The following is an 18,781-nucleotide window of genomic DNA, read 5'->3' as shown; positions in this document are numbered from 1 at the left end:
CTATTTTTCACTACTATCTCAGTGTCCGGTAGCGATGGTTTGTTTACAAACAGCTGCTGGTGCTAATGTTCGCTGATCATTGTACACTGTAAACACCTCCTGCCTTTTGCGTCATTTTGCATGACTTTCGCATGGCACGTGGCCATTTAGGCTCCTTGTGAGGAAAGATAGTTGGCACTGCATTGGATTTAAGCTGTCGTTTATAAGCAGACACACTTGTGAACTGAGGCCAATCAAAGGCTGTAGCTCTTTCACTGTGGATCTTTTAGCAGCTCTTCAGGCCACATCCTCCCACCATTTCCTCAACTTGTTTTGGGGAAAGTTCTGAATACTTTTTTTGTATTCCATCCTGATTGGAAATTCCATCCCAAACCGGCACAGTATAGCATTTTTAAGTTTTCCTGACGATAACCTGTACGCAAGTGGCGAGCTTAGCGCCACAGAGGGCAGCAACGTAACAATTTTACAACAGCCATTCTACTCATCATTCCCAGAATTGTTTGCGCACGCTAAACATGGCTTAAAGCAGTAATTTATAAACCTATACTATTGTATTTCAGGTGTAGTTGTAAAATTTAATGTATGTCATTTGTTTAAGAAGGAATGGGCTCTAACACATTTGGCAACAAGTGGCAAATGGGGCAGGGAATTGTATAAATTAAAAAGTCCAGTTTATGTAAAGTAGTTAATTTGGATGATAATGATCATTTCAAATTATCTATAAATGTTCATTGGTAACTTGAGATAGGAATCACTTGACTTTTACAAGTGCTTTGTGGTGGCAAAAAAGTCAAAGCAACTCACATCATACTTCATACACTTCATCAAAAGAAATATTTAATCAAAAAGGAGGTTTCAAGTTGTTTTTTAGAGTCAAACTTGGCATAAAATAGAAAATTATTCGTGCATGTTAAACAACGAAAGAATTTTGTGTTAAGGTCTGCTGTCTTAATGCTAACAAACAAACAACCAAACAAATGGGGGTCATTCTAATGGTAACACTTATCATCAACAGTCATTTTTTTGAGAACCCTTTAAGAAATGGACATTAGAACGCATATCAGAATCAGATTTAATGGCCAAGTGTGTAAAAAAACACAAGGAATTTTTCTCCAGCAGTCGGTGCTGCCATGGTACCACATGCAGAACAAAGAACAACATAGCAACATGAACAAAGAACAAGAGACATTTCTGTTTATAGGAGCTATTCCTTATAAGACATGCAAGATGTAAAGTGTGTTAATGTCAATTGTGCAACAGGAGCAGTTTAAAGTGATGAATTGTGCGGTCTACAAAATATAAAAAAATGTATCTATTAAAATAATAATAATGAGAAAAATATATATTACTAATACTGATTAGACTACATGGTGGATTAAAACGCATTAAGAGATAATTTAACATTACCCAACATTTGGACAAAAAATGACTATTAAAGCAACTTAATTGAGTGTTAGAATAGCAGAAGATGGAAGACTATTCTTTTTCGTTAGTGTGCAATACTGTGTTAGTCAACAGGGCCTCCCGATGGCCAAGGTGGGCGTTGACCACTGGGCACCCTGGATGGAACATTTTATCATGCGGCACCAACTGTTTAATGCTGTACATAGGGTTAGAATAGAATTCTTCTTTACACCAAACTGATAGGCTGGATCAGTATTGACTGATAATTACCGTTTTATACTAACCCGCTCAATGTCATTGATCGCCTCTGCAAACATTTAGTCTGCGTCACCACTGTATACAGTATATTTGGATCCAAAATCTAGTTTATTTTTAGCCAGGTCCTGTGTCTCTTGACACATTACTGTAAATATCTAACCTCCAATAGTATATATATATATATATATATATATATATATATATATATATATAAAGTTGGTCGTGTGGGACGGATAACACATCCCATACAACTGACAAATAATGCCGGGATCAGACTACGAGACAAATTTGGTCTTTCATGATTGCACTACGCCGGACAGCTGGAATCAAATCTTGTATTCCCATACTACCACATCCCATCTTTTACGATCCCTGGGCTTTATCTTGTCAACTCAGACGCAGTTGGCTACACTCGTTACCATGGTGATGACAACAATGGCTCAGGTCGTGTGGATTATAAGAACAAAATGGGGGGGGGGGGGGTTTGGATGTGTGCTGGTGGTCTCCGGTACTTAGGAGGGGACTTTAATTCAAGGATGGCTTGAGATAATGTTCATGTACTTTTACAGGCAGCAAAAGGTTATGTAGCATAGCAAGTTGTTCTAGCACTAATTTTGGATGTAAACATGCCAGCATTATGTCCTCTAAAGTTTTGGCACGTGTGTCAAGTAATTTAAGTAAGTACAGGAAGTTAGCAGCAATTATTTGTCATGTCTAATGCTGGTTTGAGATGACTGATTCGAATACATGACCAGAGTAGAGAATACTTTAAAGTGGGACTGTCATCCCTATAAACATTCTAAAATAGATATTGTAATAAAAAAACACATATAACAGTGTTCACTTCAATGTCTATACGGAAAAAAAAAGTGAGCAGAGAACGCGTCATACATACACAAGGTTGCGCAATTGAGTGTCCCTCGACATCCAAGTGGTCGCCATATTAGTCGCGTCCTCTGTCCTTGACGTCAGCGTCACTTCCGCCGTTGAAAACGCGCAGTGCCCGCTACTATGGAAGCCGAACAAGAGATATTCGGATTTTTCCGACACCCCATCTGACACCGAAGCTCTTTTCGAAAAGGACAACACCACACAACCGAGTGAAGTTACCGGGGCAACATTACACTATTGTTTGTATTCCTCAGGGCAATATTACACGATTGTTTCGAGTCATATTCAGATGATATCAGATCACGGCCAAACCGCATCCCGTCCGATCCACTTCCGGGGCGGAGATGAGCCATCGTGGCTCATCACAGCCGGCTGGTGTGGCTTATGACAGACCCGAGCGGTGCTGCTTTAGGGGGGTGTTCACAGTCCAGCGCTTTATGTGCGCACGCGACTGAGTAACGCATTCTCGGCTGGGTTCTTCAGAGCCGCCCCTGTCGCAAAGCCCGATGCGCAGCCTTCGCCGAATGCAGCACCTCAGCCAGTGTGGCTGAGTTTCGGCAGCCGTGGTGGCATATAAGGAGGAGGTGGAGCCGAGCTATGCTGCTTTTAGGGGTATGTTCAAAGTCCCCGCAGTACGCGATGAACACTATCGAGACGAGGCTGAGTGAGACATTGTTGGCAGGGCGACGCACACAACACATTTCATATGCGGATCTTTTGCTACATTATGAGAGAGACAGATTTCGTGGTCCGCCCCAAACTATTATTTATTTTTAGTAGCTGTATACACACCTACCTGTTATTTGGAACCCACGAAGCTCTCGTCCTCTGCACCTGTGCAATCCCTTTTTCACAACGAACAGGGTCCCTTTCAAACTTATGAAGGGTAATTCCATTCTCCTGCTTGTTCAAGCAATGTCCAGCAATGCATTGAGCTGGCATTTTGGCTAACACGAAGGAACAACGAGCTACCTTCCCGGAGGTAAAACTAATGGAAACAAACGAATCCACGAGGGGGCACTGCTGTCTTTTACGTCACTTCCTGCTTCTTCTCGAAAACAATCCCTGAGAGGATTTTCATGGCGGGAGTTACAAAAAGCTGTATACGTCAAAATCATGTTTTGTGGTGGAAAAAACACATGGGACCATATAGGCTATGGGGTTTTCATTAATAATATACCGAAAATCATCCGTTTGACGACACTTGACCTTTAAGGATACTCATTATACATTACACATGTATATACAGCATAATAGCAGTGAATGGGGAAAACCGGGAAAGCTTATTTGAGATGTTTTGGGTTAAGAACTTACACACGGAACAAATGAAACAATCTCAAAGCACTGCATTCTCAAACTTTCAGCGGTCTTAAAGCTTATAGTTTATTTTTCAAGTGAGTAAAAGTATTGGAACAGATGATGGACTTAGTGAATCGCATTTAATATTTGGTGGCATAACCCTTACTTCCAATAACTGTTGACTTCACCAGCCTGCTGCATTTTTAAATGCTTCCCAGGCCTTTACTGGAGCCTCTTTCAGGTTTTTTTTTGTTTCTCAGTGTGTCTTCCTTCAGTCTCCTCATTTGGAGGTTGAGGCATGCTCTCTTGGGTTAAGGTCAGGTGACTTGGCTGGTCTAATCACCCCATGAAGCCCTTTGTTGTGGTGGCAGTGTGATTTGAGTCAGTGTCTTGTTGCATGATGAAGGTTCTCCCAATTTAGTTTGGATCTGTTTTTCTCTAAAGTCCCAGACAAAATAGTTTTGTAGACTTCAGAATTTGTTCTGCTGCTACCACGAGTTACATCATCAGTAAAGATTAGATAGGCCGTTCCAGAAGCAGTCATGCGAGCCGAAGCCATGGTATTACCTCACCATGCTTCACAGATGATCTTGTGTGTGTTGGATCATAAGAATATGCTTTCTTTCTCCACACATTCTCCTTTCCATCACTTTGGTAGAGGTTAATCTTTCCCAAAAGTCTTTTTCGAACAATTGACTTTGACACCTTTACCCCTGCCCTGTGGAGTTTGGCAGTGTTGTCACGGACTATTGCCTTTGGGTGTTTCTTCACAGTACACACAATACTTCATCAACTGCTATTGCACATCCAATGTCTGTGCAATAGTTCTGATCAGTTTTTCCTCTTCTCTCAGCTTCAAAATTGTTTGCTTTTCTCCCATTTTGTGATTTAGATTTTCTCTGGTCTTCGTTTGCTTAACAGTTAAAACCCAAAGCCAAAAACAAGCACTATCCATTGTTTAAGCAAATGATCTAAAAGGCAACACCTGAGCACCCATCAGTCACATGTTCCAATACTTTTGCTCACTTCAAAAGTGGGTGGTTTCAAACAAAAGGTGCTGTCATGAGTTGAAAGAAATAGACTTGTCATACACAAGCTAAAATAGTGTTTTAATAGAAGGAAAGTGAGGAAAATAAGTTGACCTGATGATTAGTTTTTACATGGCAAACCGAACTAAAAAGGCCTCCAAAGACTGCTTTTGTGGAAACTCAGGGAAGCTTTGTTGGAACCAGACAGCCCTGTGGAATTTGAAAGGTTATTGTTGTGAAGAGTAACACTGTCCTTCTTTCAAGGTGACTTGGAGGGCAAGGTGAAATGGTTGGACAACTACCAGAAGGTCAAACAGCTGAGAGACACCCTGGTGTGGCTGCCAGTTTGGGAGCGCGACAAGCGGACCTTCATCCCCGAGGTCAGTGATGCACAGTTGGGTTTGTCTTATCGCATAATACATTTCCTCTGAAGTTTCCAAAAAAAAAAAAAAAAAAGTTAACTGGAAAAGCAGCCTTCTTGAGTCCGTCATAGTTCTTGGAAAGCTTAGACAGTATTAACCAAGTGGGACTTATTATGCAGGTAAGATGATCGAATCATGTTCTTATCAGGCTGTGGCAGCAGATGTTGCATCCCAGCTGTTAGAACTTCCTACAAAGAACTGAGATGTGAGTTTGTCAGGAAGTACCCTCCTCCAGCTGATTCTCTCCCTCCTCTTTCTTCAGACCGTCAAACATCTACTAAAAGCCGTGACCCTGGAGAATCTTATTTCTCACAGAAGCCTGCTGCATGAAGGCAAACTGATTCTCACAGGTCTGCCCGTTTATCGTTTACCACGTTTACTGTCAGTTTTCCAGCCGCTCTCACGCCACCTTCCATGGGTTGTCTCCCAGAGAACACCAAGCTCATAGACGTCTACCTGTTCCTTTTTGACGAGTTCCTGCTCATCACAAAGATAAAGAGAAGCAAGAAGGTGTGGAACCGCATATTCACAATAATAGATGTTTGCTTTGAAAAGGTATCATAGCTCCAAATGCTTATAATGGCTTAGTTTTATTGAGAATACTGGTCTATTTCATATCAACACAGGAGGGCAAATGGGTTCTTTTCCAGAAAGTGTTTATAGATGGGCATTTTTATTTTAGAAAATGTAATTTACTCTACTGCATTTACTGTACAAACTGGAAAAAGCTTTGAAAACCTTTTTTGTGAATCACTGATCTCATTTGAGGGAGTAAAGTGGGACCTTGATTCAAGTCGCCCATTTAGAACTTTTCACAGTTACCAGCCAGGGCTTGGTTGATTATTTGTTTTTTGCTTTATGCAGCGAGAAAAATTTTTTGTTTGACCCGCGAGCCACTGATACGCCGCCATTCAAGTGAAGTAAAAGTAAAATGGAGCAATGAAACTACTGTAAATCCCTTTTTCACGTGGCCAAGGAAAGCCACAGTCGCAGATTCCCTTTCAATCAAACCTTTATTTCATTCTTTAAAACACAAAGTGCAAAGGCTAATGATAATAGACTCAAAAACCAAATATCAGTGAGTTGGTACTTATAATACAAGTTTTAATACATAACATAGCTATTGGTTATTGGGTGCAAAGAAGTAGCATCATCAAGAACTGTTACCAACCCCCCCATGCCCCCTTTAGGAGACACTGGAACATTAAAACAAAAGAAAGGAACTAAAATATAAGTAAAATGAACTGACTACACCAGAAGACAGAAATGCAAAAATAAATACATAGAAAAAGATTTGTAGCATATGATAACCGTTAGTGTAAATAAAATGAAGGGTACTGAGAGACAAGAAGTGACCAATAAAACTTTGACATGTCCAGAAAGAAGTGCAGATGACTATTAAATACAAAACAACCGATGCGTAATCAATTCAAAGCAAGACTAAAAAGCCAAATGTTGAACCAGACATTTTGTCAAACATAAACAAAAAGAATTTATTTGAAAATGCTTAACGGGAAAAACCAAAAAGATTTTTGGGTGGCTGAAACTTAACTAATTGCAAGTCATTTCAATGAGCTCAGTCAGAGAACAAATTCTGCTTCACATCTGTGTTGCATGGACTCAACCAACATGCGTGTGAGCAGAGGTCAATTGGCCCGGAAGTGAACTCCTTGCGCATGGTGCAGAACCTGGAGCTGGATCAGCTGCTGAAGGAAGGATGCACCTTCACCGTTCTCGACCAGCCCGTCTCTCTGGACCGACTCCAACTCAGGAACATTGATCAGCTCAATGCATCAAGTAATTTACAAGATAGGCACCTGAAAGTGACGTGGACTTATAGAATGTTAATCCTTTTTTTCTTCTTTTTTTTCCGTAGCTTCAGGGCTGCCACATTCTTTTATAATTACCCACCAGAACCGCTACCAGCAGTGTATCGGTGCGTTTGTCCTGCAGGCTGCATCAGAGTCTTCCAAGGTAAATCGTTTCCATGAATTTGCGTTTTTCCACTGTGTCCATTTGGATGTACCAACGTGCACAAGTTTTGATGATGTGGTTTTGATCGACCTTTCCAGCTTAGCTTCACTTGTGCATGCACAGTAAATCTCTCGCGATATCAGGGTTCACGTAATCCCCAGATATTTTTGTCCAGTTAGTGGACTGATATTTCTCGTTTGGACATCTCTCGTAGTTGTATGATTTTAATGTGGCAGCAGTGAATCACGTCAGTTTTTGCTCGTTTTCTTTGCATACCTCAGAATAATCTAAAATCAGATATTTTGGTTCAGTCACCAAATTACTTGAGGAAACAAAGAAAACCACTGTTGAAAACACAAGCCACACTTTTTTAAGGAGTCACAGATGGCAACCTTAGTCTGACAGCTAGTTAATGCACACTCATAAAATTGACGGGAACAAATGCATGGAAAGAGCAACGTTTGGCTTGATATTCTACAACTACAGCACTGTCATTAAACATATCACTGCAATGAATTCTGGGTTTCTGCAATGCTTTGAGATCTCTCCGTTGCCAGGACCGTTAGTGTGGAGAAAAAAAACAGGCCAAATGTTGAAGGCAGGAAATCATCTGTCAACACCATGTTATGGTGGAATTTGGGGGCTGCGAATCCAGCACCCATTTCTTTCCTTTCATATCCTGAATTTTCCTTCGTAACTAGAAAGAAAATTTTTCCGAGGAGGTGTTTCGTAACCTAAATTTTTCATTACTAGAGACTTTCTTAAGTCGAGGCACCACTGTATTTCATGTATGAAACTAATACATATATACAGTGAAGAAAATAAGTATTTGAACACTCTGCTATATTGCAAGATCTCCCACTTAGAAATCATGGAGGGGTCTGACATTTTTCACCATAGGTGCATCTGCACTGTGAGTTGTTTAATTTTTTTTATTTTATTCTATTTATTTATTTAGACCCTAGTATGAAGAACAATAGACAGTCAATTGACAGGAACTTTTTTTTTTTTCTTAAGAACTCAGTTGTGCTAGAATGCAGTCTTCTACTATTTAAAGCAGCTGGAGTGCTCCTTAGAGTGATAGTCCATTGCAGTGACAATTGTGCAAATTGTGCAAGGTGTGTTCAAGGAGTCTATGCAGTTGAAAGTGACGAGTCGTGCGATACTCCATCATTTATGTAATGCTAACGCTGGTTTATATGTGTGTAAATGTTTATTTATATACATACACACATTCACCACTCACAGCTACATATGATAATATAGTTAACCCCCATAGTTAAACTCATTGTATATCCATATTTTTTTGTATCGTTATTCTGATGCTCTAAAACTTGACTGTCATTTGTTTCATTCCCTCTTTTGTGCCATCATACAAAAAGAAAAAGTACAATCACTATTTAGGCCCAATCTGATATGACTATACTTGCATGCAATTTTTGTTTTCGCAGAGAGCGTGGCTGTCTCAGATAGAGGCGGCTGTGTCAGTCCTCCTGAAGCGAGACTCTCAGCAGGCGCGAGTGACCAACACCTCACTGTGGTTGGAGTCGTCCCAGATCTGACCATTTTGCTTGCGCGAGACCGTCGGCATACACTTCTGTCCCCATGTCGTCCATAATGACACTAGCACTAACGTATACAGTACTGCACGGTGAACTGCTGCTGGAGTAGTTTATTTGTAGCTTTGCTCAGGTAGTACCTTGTTTCTCTTCTCACGCTGCCTGTGTATGTGAGCATCACACCAGAATGAATTTGCTTGATTTTATTAGGATTCATAACAGTGACAAGAATGATTACAAAATGTGTCAACATCAATGTGAACCTGCTGATATAAATCTTGTCACTGGAGCAACAGATCCGAAAATAAAATCGAACTTGACTGGAGAGCCTGGTCTGACTTTTAGTGTGGATGATTCTCTCCCCCTTTGTAATGTTTTATGTAGAACGTAATCAGATGTATATATATAACCATTTTTTTTCTCAATTAAAACAAAAATCCATTGGTCCAGGTTCATTGTTAGTGGTTAAAAAAAGTTTTTAAATTACTCATCTGGGCCTCAAATTTTTAATATTACAATCTTGCATACATATATTCACTACATGTGCATCTTGCTCACACAATGTATGATGGAGTCTGCTAGGATGAAGAGCAGATTTTGTAAGACAGTGGTGAGGCCGGCCATTACGTACGGATTAGAGACGGCGGCACTGAAGAAACGACAGGAAGCAGAAGTGGAGGTGGCAGAAATGAAGATGCTGAGATTCTCCCTTGGTATGAACAGGTTTGATAGGATTAGTAATGAGCTCATTAGAGGGGACAGTCAAAGTTGGATGTTTTGGAGACAAGGTTTGAGCGAGTAGACTTCGATGGTTTGGACATGGCGAGAGAGTGAGGATATTGGTAGAAGGGTGCTAAGGATGGAGCTGACGGGCAAAAGAGCGAGGTTGATGGATGTTGTGAGGGAAGACATGAGGGCAGTTGGTTTTAGAGACGAAAATGTAGGATATAGGCTTGGATGGAAAAAGATGACATGCTGTGGCGACCCCAAACGAGACAAGCCGAAAGGAAAAGAAGGGCAGTCTAAGCTTATGCTGCAAGATGGACTCTATTCATTTAGATTTAGATATTTATGTCTCACAAGAAGGGTTCTAGATACAATGCTAGTTCAAAGACTGTGGACACATTCGCAAATGATGAATACTTGGTCATTGCAATGAATTAGAAAATTATCAAGTCCACTAGGATGACAAATTTTTATCTTGCCACTGTTCCTCACCTTTACCAAATAAACCAGTCCGACCACCCTGCGACTGACTAGCCACCAGTTCGGGGTGTCGTCTGACTTTCACCAAACTTAGCTGGGATAGGCTCCGGGACTCCTGTGACGCTTGGAAAATGGCATCCAGTTGAAGCCATGAGTTTACATATACATTTGCAAAAACACCTTTTTTTTTTGTCTGTCTGAAGTCAGATCAGACTCCTTTTTAAGATCAGTCAGGATAACTAAACTGATATAATTTTGCTGAATGCCACAATGAGAGAGAATTTCTCGAGGATTTTATATTATTTGCATTAAGGTAAAAAAAAAATTACATTTCCTTTGTGGGTTCCTATCCCACTGGGGCCTCCACTCCCTGAGAAGGGTTGCGTCAGGAAGGGCATCCGGCGTAAAAATTGTGCTAAACATATGTGCGTTCATCTGAGATGACACGCTGTGGCGACCCCGAAAGGGACAAGCCGAAAGAAAGTATCAAGTAGCATTTTCTTAGAACTGCATTATTTGGGTCAAACATTTTGAGTAACTTTCCACAAGCTTGGTGGAATCCTGCCCCATTCTTTATTTTTGTGTCCGTGTTCTGTTCAACCGTGAGATCAAGCAGAATGGAGAATCTGCATCCCTTTTATACCGGAACTGTTTTACTGAGTTACAGCGGAGTTTCTGCGCTTCCTCTGTGAATCTTCATATTTCATCTGAAGATTTATTGACTGTCAATGTCGGATCAGTTGAACAGACATGAATTTCTAGAGGCGCGAGAGAGACAAAAAACACAGCACTAACTGTAAACAGAATGACAAAAGTAAATCATTCCATATCTCCAACAAAGAAACATTAAATATGGATGTTGCAAAAGACTGTAGCGCTACACCCTGTGAAGGAAGGACAGGACAAGGACAGGAGCGCAACCATGCTGACAAGGATCCTGAACCCATTTGTACAACTGGAATGTGCTGGGAATGACTGATTGAGAATACAAGTAGGGGGATACATAACCACGTTGTGTGTACATATGAGGTACAGTATTTGTTGCAATAAATGAATACTCCCAGACCCAGTGAAAGAATCCCAGGGGTGTGTGCCTACGGACACATGCAAGTAAATACACAATATTGTGCATGCAAAACAACTGACATAAAAGTCCAATAATTGCTGTGTTCACAACACTGAAGTGAATGACCTCACCCAACTTATCAAGGACGGAAATCGGGACCAGGGGTCCACCTGAGAGCAACTCTGGAGACAGGGTAGTCTGCGGTCCCCCCCAAGGCATCCTGACAATTGGCCACCAGGCAGTGGCCCCAGGGACCCAATATTACCCCCCCTCCAGCGAGCCCACCACCTCCACCATCCACTGACCTGACAAGAGAATGATGACAGGAACGCAGGGAGCAGCCAAAGGGCCATGAGAATGGAGTCCCGATGCCAAGCAAAGCCAGCATCGGGAGCACCGTCATGCCCAAAATACTCCTGACAGAACTGGCGTAACTGAGTCAGGATTGTCAGTTGCCTTGCTCTCACACACCTTTTCAGATCTGCCCCCAAATTTTCCATGGGACTCAGATACGTGATTTGTGATTGCCACTCCAAGACATTAGCTTTGTTATCTACAAGCTATTTTTTAACCATTTTAGCAGTATCCTTAGGGTCACTGTCCATTTGGAAGTCCCGTTTATGCCCACGTTTTAGCTTCCTGGCTGACGTCTTGACATATCGCCTTAATATCTCCATGTAACATTTTCTTCACGACGGCGTCTATTTTATGAACAGCTTCAGTTCCTGCTGCAGCAAAACAGGCCCACAACATGATGCTGCCATCTCCATGCTTCACAGTTGGTATGGTGTTCTCAGGTCCTTCCCCCTTTTTCCTCCAGATGCAACGTTGGTCATTATGGCCAAACAGCTCTACTTTAGTTTCATCAGACCAATTGACATGTCTCCCGAATTCAAGATCGTTGTCTTGGTGTCTTTTTTTAATGTGCTTCATTCTGGGTGAATGGCCTTTCATCCCATGTTAGTAGAGGACTTGTTTCACTGTACGTTAATGACACATTAAGCTAACTTTCACTTGCGGGTGCGCGAGGGCCTATCCCAGTCATCTTTGGCTGAGTGGTGGGGTACACCCGGAACCAATTGCAGGACATATACAAACAACCATTTGTACTCAACATTAAAACCTACGGGCAATTTAGAGTCTTCAATAAACCTATCATGCATGTTTTTTTCCCCACAATATTTGAAATCATTTAGAGACAGCAATTTTCATTCGATAGGGTTATATTTGTCTGATATTTACATTTGTTTGATGACCTTAAAGTGGTGAACCTATGTAAAAATATCATTTGAGAAGGGGGGCCAATACTTTTTCTAAGCACCGTCGTTACAGCCCTCTTCAGTACTTAGACACTTTGAAGAACTTACTTGTGACAACTGGTCTCATAAATTATATGAACAAGGATTTGAATTCTTACAGGCATGTGAGACAAGACAAACAAAAATAAAGGCAGGTCATTTCTTCCCAACTTAAGACAACAGAGCAACAACGTGCAAAAAGGGACACACACAACCCCGCCAATAGTTTGTTGAGAAACTCATAAAAAAAAAAAAAAATCATCATCATGCAGGCACATTTAATGACTGCATAACCATTTGGGGGGAGCACCACCTTTTAAAAGATAACAACAACAAAGCGAAATGTGGCACAATAAACAATTGTCATCCATTTCATGCAGTGCTGCCTAAAGGATAAACTTATGAATGAAAATACTGAAATGGACCCCCCCCCCACATTCTTTGGTCATGAGATACAATAATGTCAAAAAATACACACAACTGACAAACACACACACAGGCTGCCACACAAAGGCAACAGTTTGGAGTAACTGATCTGTTGTCAACTTCAAGAGATGCGCAAAAATGAACTGATTCGTGGTGAATGTCTTCCAAGTGAATGTTCTTGAACGGGTGTGTACTTTAACCTTTGACTTTCAAAGAGCTAAATCAACATACATCAAAAATGACCTAAACGCTATATGCTAGGCAGATGTAGGCAATATGTTGAAATAAAAATATATATTTGTTGATTGTTTTTTTTGTCCTCATTTTTAAAACAAAATGTTTACTTGCATTTACATTTTCTGGGGCAGCTGTGCTTTTCAACATATTGACTATTACAAAAACAACTTGCCCAGCAACACCTTTGAGGTCCCGTCGACTTTTTTATCAGCGTTTTTATAAAAGCACAACACTGCAGATGATGAGAACTTCAAGCCACGGGAGGCATTTACTTGCTTGCATCACCACCTCGCGATCGTTCACAGAATGAGCAAAGGCACAAAAACAAGTACACACAATTCCAATTGCTCCCACGCCACCACGTGACCGCGAAGCCTCTAGTTGAAAAGTCCCCGTTTCTTTCGCCACACGCCCGCAATGGGGGTCTCTCCTTTTTACTGCACGTCTTACATGAAAAAGACATTTGATTTTCCCTTGACAGCCAACTCAGCCTTGGAGCTCCTCAAAGCACGTCTCACACACCCGCACAGGTTTTTTGGACGATGGCGTCAGGGCGTTCCTCGACGAACACTCGGCGCAGAAAATGTTGCCGCAGTGTCTGCAGTGGTGCTGCAGAAACAGGAACATGACATAAACAAATGAGTTGAGAAAAGGCCTTTACAGGCTCATGGATTCATTCAGCTTGATGTTTATCGTTGAAGTTGAAGTCTGAGCTGGTGTACAACCAGCATTGTGATAAGCGATCACATATTTTGGCCAATTAGTAAAATGAGAGTTGAAAATATTGGAAAAAGCTCTCACTTGGGATGCAGTACACTACAAACTGAAACTACACCAAAAAAACATGTTTAAATATTTCTCTGACAGTCAATCAAATTGAATATATTCGTTCAGGATGTGGCGATAGCCTAGCACTTCCTTTCAGACAGAGTACACAAAGTCACACTTAAGTACTCGCTGTTACTAAGTACGAATACATCTTGTAATTTGGATTAAAATGTGCTTCATTGTATTTGAAAAAAATATTGTTCAAATACACAACATTTCTTGACAAAAGTGTCACTCCGATATGAGTGAGTAACAATTTGACATCAGTGACATTTTAACATCCACCTTCATGTTTTTCCCGACAGTGTGGACACATTTCACTCAAATGTAGCCTGTAGCATGAGGCAGTACAGTGGTGTGAAAAATTTTATGACCCCTTCCTGATTACTTTTTTTTTTTTTCTTTTTCTCTTTTTTTTTGCATGTTAGTCACTAAAGTTTTCATTTTGTTTTTCTTAAGCCATTCAGAGGTGGATTTCCTGCTGTCTTTTGGATCATTGTCATGCTACAGGACCAAAGTTTGTTTCAAAATTGATGTCACACAGAGATAGCCGAGGTTCTCTGGGATTTTTTTTTTTTTTTTTTTTTTGGACTTGGAGGGGGCAGAATTCATGGTTTCAGTTATCCAGGTCTATAAGCAGATAAACATCCCCAGACCGTCACATGAGCACCACCATGTTTTACTGTTGGTATGATGTTCATTTTCTGGAACCTAGACCTTCCAAAATGTTTCACCTTTGTCTTGTCAGACCACAGAGTATTTTGCCAAGTCATGGGGGATCAAGACGTGTTCTGCTCTGGTGTTCTTTTTGCTCAGCAGTGGTTTTCATCTTTGGAAATACAGGCCATTTTTGCCCAGTCTCTTTTGTCATGGACACTGACCTTAAAGCCCAAGGGTCTTCACTATAAACATTCTAAAATAGATATTGTAAAAAAAATACATAACATGATTCATTTCAGTGTCTATACGAAAAAATAAATATGAGCGAGGAGCGTGTCATCCATCCGCTAAATTGCGGAAGTGTCATTTGACATCCAAGTGGTCGCCATATTGGCTACTATTATCTACTGCCCGTGATGTCACCCCGGACATTTGCCATTGAAAACTTGCGGAGGAGCCTACTCTGGGAGACGAACACACCCCTTCAGACACAGAAGCTCTTTTCGAAGATGAGAACATCTCACAACCGAATGAAGTGACAGGGGCAATATTAACCTATTGTTTCGTGCCATATTTAGATGGTATGCAATCACGGCCAAGCCATCTCCCCGTCTGAGCCACCTCCGCACGGCAGTGATAAAAAAAACGCTGCCCGCGAGCAACGACGACACTGCGGCCAAACTGGCTCCCCGTCCGCGAGCGATGACGATGCCACGACCAAACCGCCTCCCCGTCTGATCAACTTCGCTCGGCCTTGTCGACAAGACTGGTGGCGATCCACAAGGCCTGCGGAGGCCGTCCTTCAGCGGCTGCTGCACAGAAGCCTTCTGATGCACACATCGACACATTTAGCACCCCTGACTTACGGATTACGCCCCCCTCTCTAACTATTGTTTTTTTTAGTAGCTGTATACACACCTACCTGTCCTTTGGAACCCACAAAGCTCTCCTCCTTTGCACCTGTGCCCCCCCCCACGGCCACCGGTGTCTAGGCACCCCTGAAGTAGTTACATAACTTGGCAACGGTCCTCCTGAGTACGCTACATAATGTCATACATGCTGTCAGGGAATCTGTTGTTAGTTAGAAGTGATCCGCATATCATCTAAATATGGATCAAAACGATAGGGTAATATTGCCCCGGTCACATCACCTGATTGTGAGATGTTGTCTTTGAAAAGAGCTTCCGTTCTACAAGGGACGTCAGAAAATCCGAAAATCTCTGTTGTTTGTCTCCCATAGCAGGTGGAACAGCGCGTTCTGAATGGCGACTGTCCCGGTGTGACATCTGTAAATGACGTTGCAGGCAATATGGCTGCCACTGGGATGTCGAGTGAGACTTCCACAACTTTGTGCATGAACGACACGTTCTCTCCTCATTTTTTTTCGTATAGACATTGAAGTGAATAGTATTATATGTAATTTTCAGAACAATATTAATTTTAAAATGTATATAGGGATGTCGGAAGACTTAACTGTGTCAAGGGAGGCCTGCATTTGTTTGGATGTTACCTCTTTGATGAGTTACCACTGCGGTCTTTGAGTAATTTTGGCCGACCAGCAACTCCTGGAAACTTTCACCACTGTTCAATGTTTTTGCCATTTGTGGATAACGGCTCTCACTATGGTTTGCTGGAGTCCCAAAGCTTTAGAAGTGGCTTTCTAACCTTATCCATCCTGAGCGATGCCAACTACTTTATTTCTAATTTGTTCCTGAATTGCTTTGGATCTCAGTAAGTCTAGCTTTTGAGGATCTTTTTTTTTACTTGACTTTGTCAGACACGTCCTATTTAAGTAATTTCTCGATTGAAAACCTATGTGGCAGTAGGTGTGGCTGGAGAAATTGAACTCATTTATGCTTTAACAGGGGACCAATCATTATTTCACAAAGTGCCATGCTGGTTTAGATTTTTTTCTCCCTTAAACTGCATTTTGTGTTTACTTGTGTTGTCTTGACTAATATTGTTTGATGATGGGAAATTGAAGTGTGACAGCCCAAAAAATAAGAAAACCGGAAAGGTGCAAACATTTTTCTGTACCACGCAGGTGTTGTGGTATCACTGTCTCAGTGGAGGATTATTAATATAAAGTATTTTCACTAGAATTTATGCCGGTTTAATCGGTGAATCAGCCAATGATTGGCTGATCGCCTGATCAGTTTTAATGTCCTAATTTGCAGGGCCGATCAACGACCGCAAAAGACATTTACTCCGCGTCACTGTCATGCACACTATTGAATCCAAAAGCTAGTTTATTTTTATATAGTAGTATTTATATAGTTTTTCCTCCATGTCTTTTTAGGCAGTACTGTAAATATCTGGCAGCCAATAAAGTTATTTTGAAAAAAACGTCGGCGGCATGGAAGAGACAAGACAACGGTGACCGATGACACAATGCGCTGTCAGACTACTGCAATAAAATTTATATTCTAATAGTACCACAACCCGTTTTTTTACGATCATTGGGCTTTATCTTGTCAACTCAAATGCCACAGGATACAATCGTTACCTAGGGGATGACAACATGAGTGGATTGCGCCGACTGTATTATAAGAAGAAAAAAGATGCTGGTGGTCACCGGTGCTCGGGACAGGAGAGGACGTTCGTGTAGGGTTTGTTTGAGGTACCTTCACATAGTTTTAATGTGATACGGCACGCAAGCCATCGACAATACGTTACGTAGCCCAGAAAGCCAGTGCTACCTTCTGCTCGTAGTTGTGTGTAAACATGCTGCCGTCCCGTTGAATACATGATGTGACCAGAGCTGCGAATTTCAACAATTATGGAGCCAAGGCACATACTTTAAAAGAGAAAAATCCCACAGTGCACCATCAAACAAAATGTTTCAAAAAGAGGATACATTAATTGCTGTATGTACTTACTCCCATGTAATAAAAGACCATCAATTTGTTCTGTCAATATGCCTCACTAGCATAAATAGATGAACAATGACTTGTTTTTTTTTTTTTTTTTAAACATTGATCGGCCCCAAAAATCCTGATCATGTAAAGCCGAATTTCCAGCCGTACAGTGGTTAGGTTAGGTTATGGTTAGGTTAGGCTGGCTGAGATATGCAGACTATTGCATTGCTAAAAGAAATATAATGAAGGCCTTCAGGGTTTCCTGAACCTCCTCCTTACCTTCCTGACAGTGACAGAAAAGCCTTTCCCACACGCCATGCAGTTCTGCACCTCATGATCCTCGGCCCACTTCCTGGTGAGACTCTGGGACTGCTTAATCTTCATAACCAAACACAGAAGATATAAAGACGGGCAATATTTTTTCTGTTCCATTTTCTATTAAATGTGCCACATGATTAGAGATCTGGGGCCTGCCACTGACTTGGAGGGACTGGTTCTCTCGGCCCAGTTCTTGCATGGCTGCCGTCGTGTCATCAACTTTCCGCCTCAGCTCCACAACTTTGGCCTGGAGCTTCTCAATTTCTCCTTCGCCTTTCACACACCTTCATTTAGACACACAAAAATAAGGATTGAAACAGCTGACTGCCAAGCGTTTTACAAGTCTCGGTTTCCGAGACATGAGAAATGTCAACCATTGAAATTATTTGCATGTAAGTGTGAGAATATGACAAATGACACAAGAAGGCTGCAGTACTTTGTGTTTTTCATTAAATTGTTGAAAAATTTATGGTCCATGAGTGTTTCATATGAAGAAAATTTTCTGCATCTCTGACTCTAGTACCACATTAGTTTTGCGTTCCATCCAAAGTGAAGAACCTAAGTAGTGAGTTTGATATGAACTTTTGGTTGGCACACCAAACTCAAAAGTCTGGTAGTCCAAAAAAAAAAAAAAGCAGCTGATGACCTCAATCAGACATTCATATTTTTAATTTGTTAGTTACGCAAGACAGAAAACGAATGGGTTTCTGACTGATTTGAATAAGTTTGTACCAGATAAACAAATGTGAATTCAAGTGGACACCACATGACCACACCTTTCCAAAAGCGCACGTCTCTCATCCTGGTTGTGTTGTACGGTGGCCTCCAGCACAGCGACCTCGCCCCTCAACTCGTCCGTCTGCTTGTCGAGCTCAGAGACCCGTCGCTGGCTGCCCTGCCACTCTCTTTTCAGCGTGGCTACGTTTTCATTTAGCGCCGTCACCTGGACGCTTAGTCTTGCCTCCGCTTCCTCGCCACGCTTCACCTGCTCTTCTTTGGCTCGCCTTTCGGACGTCTACAAAAAAAAAGAATAAAAAACAACTTCCACT

General features: G+C 41.4%; 2 protein-coding genes across 4 annotated transcripts in view; one reads left to right on the top strand and one right to left on the bottom strand.

Moving 5' to 3' along the window:
- plekhg7 (pleckstrin homology domain containing, family G (with RhoGef domain) member 7) overlaps positions 1 to 9,160 on the top strand; it is a 30,501-nt gene extending 21,341 nt beyond the window's left edge. Inside the window, exons 12-17 of the mRNA XM_061821585.1 lie at positions 5,145 to 5,260; positions 5,565 to 5,652; positions 5,733 to 5,812; positions 6,946 to 7,099; positions 7,179 to 7,276; positions 8,728 to 9,160. Of these exons, the coding sequence (XP_061677569.1) occupies positions 5,145 to 5,260; positions 5,565 to 5,652; positions 5,733 to 5,812; positions 6,946 to 7,099; positions 7,179 to 7,276; positions 8,728 to 8,838 (647 nt within the window). The 3' untranslated portion in view covers positions 8,839 to 9,160. The remainder of the gene's footprint in view (positions 1 to 5,144; positions 5,261 to 5,564; positions 5,653 to 5,732; positions 5,813 to 6,945; positions 7,100 to 7,178; positions 7,277 to 8,727) is intronic.
- A 3,152-nt stretch (positions 9,161 to 12,312) lies between these two features.
- Positions 12,313 to 18,781, bottom strand: part of eea1 (early endosome antigen 1) — a 45,717-nt gene continuing 39,248 nt past the window's right edge. For all 3 annotated transcript variants that reach the window (XM_061821581.1, XM_061821582.1, XM_061821583.1), the window contains 4 exons: positions 18,509 to 18,747; positions 17,896 to 18,016; positions 17,694 to 17,792; positions 12,313 to 13,677 (listed from right to left, as the gene is read on the bottom strand). In XM_061821581.1, the coding sequence (XP_061677565.1) occupies positions 13,555 to 13,677; positions 17,694 to 17,792; positions 17,896 to 18,016; positions 18,509 to 18,747 (582 nt within the window). In that variant the 3' untranslated portion in view covers positions 12,313 to 13,554. The remainder of the gene's footprint in view (positions 13,678 to 17,693; positions 17,793 to 17,895; positions 18,017 to 18,508; positions 18,748 to 18,781) is intronic.

This window comes from Syngnathoides biaculeatus, chromosome 6, assembly GCF_019802595.1.
Source record: "Syngnathoides biaculeatus isolate LvHL_M chromosome 6, ASM1980259v1, whole genome shotgun sequence".
Classification (NCBI taxonomy): domain Eukaryota; kingdom Metazoa; phylum Chordata; class Actinopteri; order Syngnathiformes; family Syngnathidae; genus Syngnathoides; species Syngnathoides biaculeatus.
The sequence above is the reverse complement of the archived record's forward strand: the minus strand, read 5'-3'. Positions and strand labels throughout refer to the sequence as shown.